This window comes from Neovison vison, chromosome 2 (genome assembly GCF_020171115.1).
Source record: "Neovison vison isolate M4711 chromosome 2, ASM_NN_V1, whole genome shotgun sequence".
Classification (NCBI taxonomy): Eukaryota; Metazoa; Chordata; class Mammalia; order Carnivora; family Mustelidae; genus Neogale; species Neogale vison.
In genome coordinates, this window is record NC_058092.1 from 53,601,838 (window position 1) to 53,613,943 (window position 12,106).

The window sequence follows — 12,106 nt, forward strand, 5'->3', positions numbered from 1 at the left end:
TCCTATTTCTAATTTTTTGAGGAACCCTCTACGTTTGTTCATATTGGCTGTACCAATTTACATTCCCACCAGGAATGCCTAAAAGTTCCCCTTTCTGCACATCCTCACCAATATTTGTTAATCCGGTCTTTTTTTTAATTAAGTTTTTAATGTTAATTCCAGTATAGTTTTTGATAGTAGCCATTCTACTAGGTATGAGGTGATATTTCATTCTCACTCCCTCCATGACTGAGCCCAGAATGTCTTTCCAACTTCATTTGCCATTACTCTCTTCCATGTACGATCACAGGCTTATGCATTCCTGCTTTCTGTGGTTTTGATCTGCATTTCCCTGATGATATTGCTATTGGACATCTTTTTGTGTACCTATCGGCCATCTCTACATCTTTAGACAGTTGTCTATTCAGATCCTTCATCCATTTTATAATCACAGTTGGGTTATTAGTTATTGAGTTGCATGAGTATTTTATATATTTTGGACATTAACCCCTTATCAGATATATGATTTGCCAATATTTCCTCCATTAGTAGGTTGTTTTTTCATTTTGTTGATGGTAACCTGTGCTGTGCAGATGCTCTTCAGTTTCTTGCACTCCCCCTTGCTTTGTTTTTTGTTTTTTGTTTCCTTTAACTTTTGGTATTAAGCCCAAAAAATCATCACCAAGACTGGTGCCAAGGAGTTTACCACCTATATTTTCTTCTAAGAGTTTTATGGTGTTAGGTTTGCTTAAAAAAATCTGCTTGTAGTCTTAAGGGGGTTCCCTTGCATAACAACTTGCTTTTCTCTTGCTCCTTTTAAGAGTCTCTCTCTGTCTTTACTATCTAACAGTTTAATTATAATGTGTCTCAGTATAGGTCTCTTTGAATTCATCTTGTTTGGTACTTGAGTTTTATGGACCTTGGATGTCTGTTTCTTTCCTTAGGGTAGAGAAATTTTCACCCATTATTTCTTTGAAAAGCTTTCTGCCCCTTTTGCTTCCTCCTTTCCTTCTGGACCTCTGTAATGTATATATTAATTTGTTATGATGGTGATCCATAAGTCCCTTAAACTATCTTTGTTCCTTTTTTTTTTTTTTTTTTCCCCAACCCTGATTGGATGAATTCCACTGACCTGTCTTCAAGTTCACGAATCCTTTCTTCTGGTTGCTCGGTCTCCTGCCAAAACTTTCTGTTGAATTTTTTCAGTTGTATTCTTCAGCTTTGAGTTTTCTCTTTTGTACTTTTAAGATATTTCCTATGTTGAAATTCTCACTTTGTTCATGCATTGTTTTCCTGAACTTTTTGAGTGTTATTCCAAACTCCTCTCAGGCAAATCACTTATCTCTGTTTAATTGCAATCTGTTTCTGAATATTTATCTTGTTCTTTTGTTTGCAACACATTTCCCTGTTTCTTCATTTTCTTTGACTCTCTCCGCTGGTTTCTGGACATTAGATAAAATAGCCACCTATCCCAGTCTTGACAGAATGGTGGTGTGTAGGGATGAACCTGACCTAACTCTTAGTTGTCCCTCAAACTTTTGTGGTTGTCCAAGCCTCCTCTTCTGTTGTTAGTGACTCCCAGTAGTTGAGAGTGTGCTAAAACTTGTCCATGTCCTAAAAGGATGGGTCACAGTTAACACCTAGATGCAGGCTGATTGGAACCTGGACACTCAGGCAGGCAGGTGGAAAAGTATGTAGTTAAACCTCTTCCAGGGAGAGCTAGAAATGGAAGTTTTGCCTGTTCCCTCTGTGCTGGGCCCAGGTATATAGTCATAGGTGGAACTAGAGAGGATGTTCCTGCCTCCATTAAGAATTTGTGTTTTTTGTTTGTTTGTTTCCTACAGTACTGCGGGACTCATGAATATAAGTTATGTTGGCTCTCAGAGTCAGGCTATCTAGAGATCATCCCTTGGATGGCAGCCAAAAAATCTGGGCACAGACATGTTTTTAAAGCTCCTTCTAGGGAGACACTGGTGGTTTGCAGTGGGCTGGAAGGAGCAGATGGGTTTGGTTTTTGTTTTATTGATGCTTTCCTTCACTGTGCAAAAACTTTTTAGTTTGATGTAAGCCCAATTTTATTTTTTATTCATTGGTTTTGGGGGTTTTTTGCTTTTGTTTTCCTTGGAGGAGACAGATCCCAAAAAAATATTGCTAAGTTTGATGTCCAAGAGATTACTGTTTTCTTATATTAGTTTTATGGTTTTAGGTCTCACACTTAGGTCTTTAATCTATTTTTAATTTATTTTGTGTATTGTGTAAGGTGGTTCAGTTTCAATCTTTTGCATATAGTTGTCCAGTTTTCTCAGTACCATTAATTGAAGAGACAGTCCTTAATTGTGTGTTTTTGCCTCCTTTGATGTAGATTAATTGACCATATAAACATGGGCTTATTTCTGGGCTCTCAATTCTGTTCCATTGATCTACGTATCTATTTTTGTGCTAATACCATTCTGTTTTAATTACTACAGATTTGTAATATAATTTGAAATCTGGGATTGTGATACCCTCAGCTTTGTTCTTTTTCAAGATTGTTTTGGCTATTTCGGGGCTTTTTTGTTTCAGACAAATTTTGGGGATTTTTTTTGTTGTTATAGTTCTGAAAAAATATTGTTGATATTTTGATAGTACATTAAATTAGTAGGGTGCTTTGGGTATTATAGACATTTTAAGAATATATTCTTCTGGGGCACCTGGGTGTCTCAGTCATTAAGCATCTGCCTTTGGCTCAGGTCAGACAATCCCAGAGTCCTGGGATAGACCCCCACCCACATCATGCTTTCTGCTCCGCTGGAAGCCTGCTTCTCCTTTTCCACTCTCCCTGCTTGTGTTCCCTCTCTGTCTCTCTCTGTCAAATAAATACACAAATATCTTTTTTTTTTAAAGAATATATTCTTCCAATCCATGAACATGGTATATTTTCCCCATATCTTTGAGTTCTGTCATCAGTGTCTTATGGTTTTCAGAAGATAGGTCCTTCACCTTCTTGGTTAAATTTATTCCTAAATATTTGATTATTTTGATGCAATTGTAAATGGGAATTGTTTCTTCATTTTCCTTTCTGTTATTTCATTATTATTGTATAGAAATGCAACATACTTCTGTATCTTGATTTTGTATTACACACTTCCCTGAATTAACTTATTATTATTATTATTTTTTAAAGATTCCTTTTAGAGAAAAAGAGAGTGTGCAGAAGGAGGGAAGGGGCAGAAGGAGAGGGCAAGAAAGAATCTTAAGCAGGCTTCACACCTATCACAGGCCTCATGTGGGGCTCAATCTCATGACACTGAAGTCATGACCTGAGCCAAAATTGAGAGTCAGATGCTTAATTGACTGAGCCACCTAGGTGCCCCTGAGTTAATTTATTAATTCTAACAGGTTTTGGTGGAGTCTTTAGTATATATATTATCCTGTTCTCTGCAAATATTGACCGTTTAACTTCTTATCAATTTGGATGTCTTTTCTTTTGTCTGATTGCAAGTGTTAGGACTTCGAATAGCACCTTGAATAAAAGTGGCAAGAGTGGACATCCTGGTCTTATTCCTGATCCTAAAGGAAAAGCGTTTTCATCATTGAGTATGTTAGCTGTGGGTTGATATAGATGGCCCTACCACAGCTGGGGTATGCAGTGTGTTAACATCCCTTACTATTATTGTATTACAGTCAGTTTCTCCCTTCTGTTTCTTAATACTTGCTTTATATAGTTAGGTGTTCCTAAATTGGGTGCATAAATATTTACAATTGTTGCATCTTCTTGGATTGATCCCTGTATCAATATGTAATGACCTTTTTTTCTCTTGTGACAGTCTTTGTTTTAAAGTCTGTTTTATCTGAATATTGATACCCCAGCTGTAGGGTTTGTTTTGTTGTTCTTTTGGGGTTCTTTTTTGCTTCCATTTACATGAGATAACTTTTTTCTATATCTTCATTTTAATCTTTATGTCTTTAGGTCTAAAGTGAGTCTTTTGTAGGTAGCATATAGATGGGTCTTTGGGTCTTGCTCTATTTATCCATTCTGTGTCTTTTGATTGGACCGTTTAGTTCATTTACATTTAATTATTGGTGTGTTCATTGTTATTTTGTTAACTTTTTTTTTTCCTGTTCCTTTCTTCTTTTGCTCTCCTCTCTTATGGTTTGATGGCTTTCTTGAGTGTTATGCTTAGATTCCTTGCCCTTTACCTACTATAGGCTTTTAGTTACCACTGGGTGCGTATGTAGCAACCTATATGTGTACAGCAGTCTATATTGGGTTGATGGTCACTTAAGCTCAAACACGTTTTAAAAGCATGGAATTTTTACTCCCTCCACATTTTATGTATATGATTCTATATCTTATGTATCCGTTGACTAATTTTTCATATATTTACTACTTTAGTGTTTTAATATCCTTACTAGCTTTGTGATTGAAGTACTACCTTTACTATGTTTACTTTTCCCAGCAAAAGGTTTTCCTTTTAAAATTTTCTTCTAGTTATGGTCTTTTCTTTCTACTTAAAGAATTCCCTTTAACATTTCTTGTAAGGCCAAATATAGTGTTCTTGGTAGTCAATTTTATCCTGTCAGCACCTTGCATGTATCAACTATTCCTCTAGACTGTAAAGTTTCTGCAGAAAAATCAGATGATAGCCTTATGGGGCTCCTCTTGTATATTTGAAAAATGGTGCTGGCCAGCACTTTTATTTCCAGAAAAAAATGCTGCAGATCCCTGCCCCACTGACACATGCCCTAAAATTAGTCAATAAATCTCCATGTATAGCCCAGGTATTTTTTCTTTTTTTTAAATTTATTTTTATTTGACAGAGATTACAAGTAGGGAGAGAGGCAGGCAGAGAGGGAGGAGGAAGCAGGCTCCCTGCTGAGCAGAGAGCACGATGCGGGGCTCGATCCCAGGACCCTAGGATCACGACCTGAGCCGAAGGCAGAGGCTTTAACCCACTGAGCCACCCAGGCGCCCCCCCCCCACTTATTTTTCGAACCCTGTCTTACACACTGTGTGTTGGGCCGTTGTTTGGCTTGTTGGCTCTTTAAGGGTGGAGACTCAGTTTCTTACAGCTCTCCAGGTCTCCTGGAGGTAAGCCTTGCTGATTTTGAAAGCCAGACATATGGATACTCACCTTCCCAATGCAGGGTTGGTGGTATTTGGTATGGGCTGTGATCCCCTTGCTCCTCTGTACTTATGATGTCCCTCCTGTGTGTGAGTAGTTGTGCTGGGGTTGGGTTCCATATTGCATTTCTGTTCTTTCCTTTTTCAGTGTAGCCTTCTCTCTGCTATTAGCTGTAGAAGATCTGTCAGTCTTCAGGTCATCCTTCAGAATTAGTTGCATAGATGTTGTTGCTGCCTCTATGGGATGAAGTAAGCTCAAGATCTTCCTATTACTACCATGTTTGAGCTCTAGAAAGTGTCTTGAATTCCCTGTGCACACCCGAGTTTCACCTGAGTCTGGAACTATTTGTTTTTATTCCTACTCGTGTATTGCCACTTCTGTTACTAATCTGATATGCAGTTCAACTTCTTACCTACTCACCTTTCTCAGAGGAATATGGTCATGTCACACAGGTATTCTGAGTCAGTGGGGCTTAACTAGGTGGGGGCAGCAGAAGCAATACAATGTGGGTGGAGGGGAGAGGGCACTCAGAGGCTGGTTTGTATATTTTTTTTTTTTTTAAGTTCCACAAGTGTTTTTGAAATAAAAATCTTAATCTGTTTTAACTTTTTGATAGATTTGCTATTTATCCTATTTTGGTTTTTAGGCCAAATCAGAAGAATTGCTTTCCCTATAAACATCGTAAGTGAATAAACCAACTTTTAATTTAGATATGTGCTTTTTCTCATAGGTATCCTCTTTGAGAAATGAAAAGCGAGGCTCATCATATCTCATCTCTGCCCCAGAAGGTGGTTCTGTGGAATTTGTTGACCAGCATTCTCAGGGCACAGGAGCATATTACATGGAAACCTACTTAAAAAAGAAGCGTGTATACTGAGTTAAGTTCTCTTCTTATAACCTCATAAGGTTTTTGCAGTATCTCTGCTGTTCATCGCTGCCTTAACTACATTCAGACTAGCCATATCCTTTAAATACGGGTTTCTAATTTCCCAGAAGGAACTGTATCGTGCAGCAAGCAGAATTGCCAAATAAAAAATAAGTAGCAATAAGATAAGACAATGGAGGACATTTTCCATTACAATTAGAAGTATCTTAATTGGTATTAACTTATAGTCCATTGGAGAAAGTAACAATGTTCCAATATTCCTTGTTTAGGACTGGGAATAATTTTGACACCATATATAAAAGTATGAAGCAATAAATGGGAAACGGTCTTGTTTCCTGAGCCTTAGAAGAATGAATTTCTTATATGCCAATGTGCATTTCAATCTACTTTCCCTAGAAGTAATCTCATTTATAGATTTTTAGACCTTTTCCTAGAACTACAAGAGTGCAAGTACAAAATGCAGTGCTGGTAATGTTATAAAGATGCTCTACATGCAAACTAATTACCCTACATCAGCCCTGCAGTATAAAAGCCAGAGTGATAGTGATGTCCAAGTTCTACACAACTGCAGATGCTTTACTTTTAGTGTTCTCTACCTACCATTTATACCTTTTGTGAAAAACGAGCTATTTTTGAAAAAAGAAAAAAGTAGCTTTGGTGAAATAATTTCAGGGGTTGGCAGACTACACCCTGGGGTCAAGTTCCGTCCTCCATCTGTTTTTATACTGTCTGCAAGCTAAGACTGAGGTTTACATTTTTAAATGAAGTAGAACAGACTTGAATTAAGTTCTATGAAATTCAAATTTCAGTGTCCATATATAAAATTTTATTGGAACACAAACATGCTCATTCATTTACATACTATCTAGAGCTACTTGTGTGCTACAGTGGCAGCACTGAGTAGCCCTGGCCGAGACCATATGGACTGCAAAGCCTAAAATATTTATTGTCTGGGCCTTTATGTGGGAAAGTGTGCAGACCCCTGGTCTAATGGCACTAATTCCCTAATCCTTTAACTTCTGCAACAGACTTGTAAGTGGCAAGCAATGTAGGTTTCTATGTCTGATTTCATGGCATAAACCAATGATGATTTAATTGCTAGAACAAGGCCTATTTTGATCCTCAAATGCCCTATTTCCACAGTATAGTTCAACAGTCAATATTGCTCTTTCTGGAGGAGCACTATGGAGTAACAAATATTACAGTTTTGAGCTAGTGAGTTATACTTCATTTTCTGCTTTGTCTCTTATTCTTTTGTAGTGTTAGGCTGAAAAATTATCAGCTATTTAAGTCAATTTACTTCGGCAAGAATTGTGTTTATTGCATATAACTTTTGACATCACCATTTCCTGAAGACTTTGATATTAAACACATAAGAAACCCTTTGCCACCTAGAAGTTTCCAGGTTTGTTCCTTGTGATCCTAGTCTTTTTGAAATCAGATCATTACATATCTTCTAATAAGGTACCCTATTCTAATTATCAAGTTTAAAATTGGTACATATGACTTTTAAAGAAATTGGTCTAATTTGTTTCATACATTAACTTCTACTTGAAAGTGACAGCTAGAAAGTTAATTACTAAGGATTGGCATCACTCAGTTATGATTCAGCAGATGCATAATGGTTTCTCCATGTTCTGCGCTTCTCCTTCCCATTTCCTATTGCATTAAGCATCTTCAGTGCTTAGTCACACCTCTGAAAATACAACCAGCAGATGGTGAATTTTAAGTCAGAGCTGCAAAATGAAAGCAGGAAGAGGGTGAAAGAACTAAGTACTTTGGATGATAGCCCATGGGGATCTGCCCTGTCACTGGATAGAACAGATAAGTATAAATCAAGTGGTGTTTGTATTAAGGGCCACTACCAAACTCCCCACCCCCCTGCAACGTCTATACTGTTATTTTTCTATGTAAACAGTTTGAATGCTTTGAAAGTGAAATCTTAATATTAAAAGGCATATGCATGTGAAGTCTCTAGTATATTTATTTGTATAAAGAGTAAACAAAGTGCATATAGAGTGGCCACAGGTTTGACACAGAGACCTTGGTGATGTTGGGTTATTGAATAAATTTAAATGGCAAGTTTATTGCTGCCATTGAATCAATCCAGAACGCTCTTTCAGGCTCAACAGGAGAAAAGTAATGATATCAAACAAATGCTAGACAGCATTAACAAAAAAGTTTTTCAGACTCTTGGTCAAGTTCTTAGGGTTCACATTGAATCAGAGATTAGACACTTTTGATTACCCAGCTACCTCCAAGCAAACTGAAAACTGTCTAGTAGCTGCTGAACTCTTGCAGATGGATGGTTAGGTACGGAAACACGGACTGGTTGCACACAACATCCAAAGCCAACGCTGCAACAGCTCGCCACACAGTGGTCGAGTTAGCAAAGGACTGACAGGAGCATTTCTGAAAAGCACGTATGCTAGCATCCGGGGTCTTGGAGTCCGTTCTGCCTAAAGGGCTCCTGGGTAGGAAAGCGCTGGCACAGGCTTGGTTCTCAAGAATCAACAGGCAGCAGAGTCTCTATTCCACCACTGTCCACGGCTCTGACCAGTTTTCTCAGACATCAGTACGGCTGGTCACCCATGGGGACAGGAGCAAAGCCACTGAAGAAACAAAGTTTAAGCCCTACTGGTGACAGGAATACACTCAGCTTTGTATAGAAACAGTAGTCTACTAACAGGTATCTAATATTTCAAGAACACCTGGGCTAGCACTGTAGAGACCCTGAAATCTGAGGGCATGTCAGAGTACTGGCAACATCCGTCAACCTCTATCTGCCAGGAAAGCATTTCCAACCAGCTGGGAACAAGGGCTTTTGTTGGCTCCTCTCATTTTCTGGTAAGCAACTGGGGCAGTACACTAGCCAAACAAAATGGTGCTTTCCGTTCTTTCCAAAAGGAGGAGTGCTTAAGTGCTTTCTATTGTTTCTATTACAGGGGCCAAATTTCAAGAGGGAAGTACTTACACATAATAAGCACCACAGTGTGCCTTACATACCCAAATACAAATTTTTTTCCATTAAAAATTTTAAATGGCTTGGGTATTGGTTGGGGAAGGAGGACTTGATACACAGGAGTTTAAATGTTATTCATGCTTCTTATTTTAAAAGTGCTTCAAATCCTTCGATAAGGTTCTGAAAAGTTGTCCGATTGGATGGTTGGAACTCCCAGCATTTTCTCATAAGTTGATAAACCTGTAAGAGGAGGGAAAAAAAAAACTTTTTGGAAATGGACTTTTCTTATTACTCAAAGTATTATTGATAAACAATCTATCTTGAGAAGCTCATGAATCAACCTTCCCAAAAGTCCAGGTCATCACAGCTCAGTGTAGATCCTAAATGTCCTCACTGGCTATTCTCTGATGCATACAAACTCTTCAGTGCATCTCCAATAGTCTAAGAATTAGCCTTAAAGGCTCAAATCACTTTAGAATACAAAGAACTGAATAAATATTATAAATGCTACTGACGAACATGCAATTATAGCCGATCCACAAACAACACAGATTCAACTGTGCACGTCCAGTTATACACTGTTTTTTCAATAAATATGATCTAGTGCTATAAATGTATTTTCTCTTACCATTTTTTTCTCTTATCAGTAAGGTTCCTGGTCAACAGCAGTCTTAAGTTTTGGGTAATCAAAAGTCACATGCAGATTTTCAACTGTGTAGGAAGTCAGCTCCCTTAATCCCATGTGAGTCAACTCTATATGAACGTGTCACATTTGGGCTACACCAGACTGTGTTCCTGTGATCCTTTAGGGTGCTCACTGAGGTAAGCCTACTTTTGGAGGGAATCCTTACTTTAAACAGAACTTGCGGCTGTCATCTGCCCCAAAGATGGTTTTTGAGATGCCTGATCTGAAATTCAGCTTCAGAAAATTACTTTAAAGACAACTTAACTTCTTCCCACCCCTCCACCCAAATCCTTGCTGGATAACTCAAGCCCTGAAAACATAACATAAATTGAATGTTACTGTAAAATGGCCCCCAAATACCTCATCTGGACAGTGAAGTGGACAAGGCAAACGTTTTCCTTCTTTTAATGTATTCACAAGTCTTGTGACTGTCATCTGGCCATGAGTTGGGCCTATCATTTTCAGGAACAACTGTGTAAAATCAAACCAAACCAAATATTTTAGTACATGTTTATATCAACAGATTAAAGTAAGATTTCTAGAATTACCTGGAAATTAAGATAATAAAAAGGCTTTTCTCCTTAGTAATTATTTTTCCTAAAGATTTTATTAGAGGTGGGAAACAGCAGAGGGAGAGGGAGACTCCCTGTTGAGCAAGGAGCCTGATGCAGGGTTAGATCCCTGGACCCTGAGATCATGACCTGAGCCGAAGGCAGATTCTTAACCCACTGAGCCACCCAGGCCTCCCTCCCTCTCCTTAGTAATTTGAAATGCAAGCCCAGGGGCACCTGGGTGGCTCAGTGGGTTAAAGCCTCTGCCTTCGGCTCAGGTCATGATCCCAGGGTCCTGGGATCGAGCCCCACATCGGGCTCTCTGCTCAGTGGGGAGCCTGCTTCCTCCTCTCTCTCTCTGCCTGCCTCTCTGCCTACTTGTGATCTCTCTCTGTCAAATAAATAGAAAAAAATCTTAAAAAAAAAATCATTGAAATGCAAGCCCAAAATCTTGATTAGCTCTCAGTGATTAGTCTGTAATCACGCTCTCAGACTTGACCAAACCACCCCTTCCCCTGGCTGAAGAGCCTGTCTCAGTGAAAATGATCTCATTAATGAATACCTGAGGCTCAAATAAGGCCCTCCCCACTGCCCCCTTATTCTCCCAGGAAACTGTCCCTGGATTCCTCACACAGGTAAGATCCTTGAAAGTTAAGCAGCATTTTCTAGAACTTGAGCTTCTTGTGAAATGAGGACTTGAGAGGGCCACAAGTATCAAGTGACAAACCATGTTAAATGGAAAAGTGATACTTTCCGCTGCAACACCCTAACTGGATTCCGTTTAAGAACAAAATTTACACATTTTCAATGGGTGCCAGGTGTGGACGAAGGGACAAAGAAGCCTTACCGCCATGGGGCTGTAATCTGAGTCACAGTAAGTAAGCAATTCATGCAGAGTCACTCCAAATGACCAGACATCAGAGGCGATGTAAAATTTACACTGAATTAAACATTCGGGAGCATACCTGAAAGAAAGCAGATCATGAAACTACAGAGTAACTCCAAAAAATCACTCCTTCGGCTTCTCTCAGTGCTGAACATACTAATCACACATCTGCTGAAGCACACATCTGACCCAAACACCACCACCATCACAGGCTCGCCGTGGCACACGTCCACTCTGAAGTAGTAGACAGTTCGTGCTCTCTGCTCCACAGAGCAGGTGCTGTCCATGTGGAGGAGGCAGAGGATGACATGCCCCAAGTGTTCTTGGCAAGTTCAAAATTAGTTAGCAGTGACCTCACCGTGTAGCCTTCTTCCAAGGTCCGCTGCTTCAGTGGATGGCACCCAACTTCCCCAGCCAGAAACGAAGGCACCTCTGTATCCAATTTCCCAGATGCTTCTCAAACCTACTCCATTCCCTTAAGCCCCATCGTCACGTCCTAACCACTGCCCTAGATCACACCCTCACTGGCTCTGGCTGAATCAGACTCCCTGGCTCCAGTCTTGCTCCCCTCCCATCCCCAGTGGTCTTTTTAAAGCAAAAGCTGCCATTCTTACACCTCCAGTGATCTATCCCAACGCTCAAAGCTGGAGTGCCAGCTCTGTGGCTCCACTTCCAGTGCTCCGCCGTAGCAGGTCCTCTAGAGTGCCCACTTCGGGATCCAGCCCTACCGAGCTGATTCAGATGCAGGTCCCAGGATATTCACTGCTCTCTTCTCACTCTTGCTAGTCACACATGCTTTCTTCTGCCAACCTTACAAACACATTGGATCTTTTAAAGCCTTAACAGGACTTCCAGAAAACCAAGCCTGAACCCTTCTATGCTTTTACCACCATGAAACTGGCTGCCTGATCCATTCAATTCTAAACTCAGTCTGCTTGTTCTTCTGCAAGCAGATCTTTTGCATGGATCTTTTGCACCCAGCACAAAGTCTGGCCCTGATCCACATTCATGAGGGAACAAAGGCTTAGGCTCCTCGGGTGGAGAGATCCAGG

The 12,106-nt window shown here is 39.7% G+C and overlaps 2 protein-coding genes across 2 annotated transcripts in view; one reads left to right on the forward strand and one right to left on the reverse strand.

The window, feature by feature from the left end:
- RAVER2 (ribonucleoprotein, PTB binding 2) overlaps positions 1-7,940 on the forward strand; it is a 90,886-nt gene extending 82,946 nt beyond the window's left edge. Inside the window, exon 12 of the mRNA XM_044238378.1 lies at positions 5,815-7,940. Coding sequence (XP_044094313.1) covers positions 5,815-5,961 — 147 coding nt within the window. The 3' untranslated portion in view covers positions 5,962-7,940. The remainder of the gene's footprint in view (positions 1-5,814) is intronic.
- The window catches only part of JAK1 (Janus kinase 1), a 125,393-nt gene continuing 121,223 nt past the window's right edge, over positions 7,937-12,106 (reverse strand). Inside the window, exons 23-25 of the mRNA XM_044238377.1 lie at positions 11,016-11,133; positions 9,978-10,088; positions 7,937-9,172 (exon numbers count right to left, since the gene is read on the reverse strand). Coding sequence (XP_044094312.1) covers positions 9,077-9,172; positions 9,978-10,088; positions 11,016-11,133 — 325 coding nt within the window. The 3' untranslated portion in view covers positions 7,937-9,076. The remainder of the gene's footprint in view (positions 9,173-9,977; positions 10,089-11,015; positions 11,134-12,106) is intronic.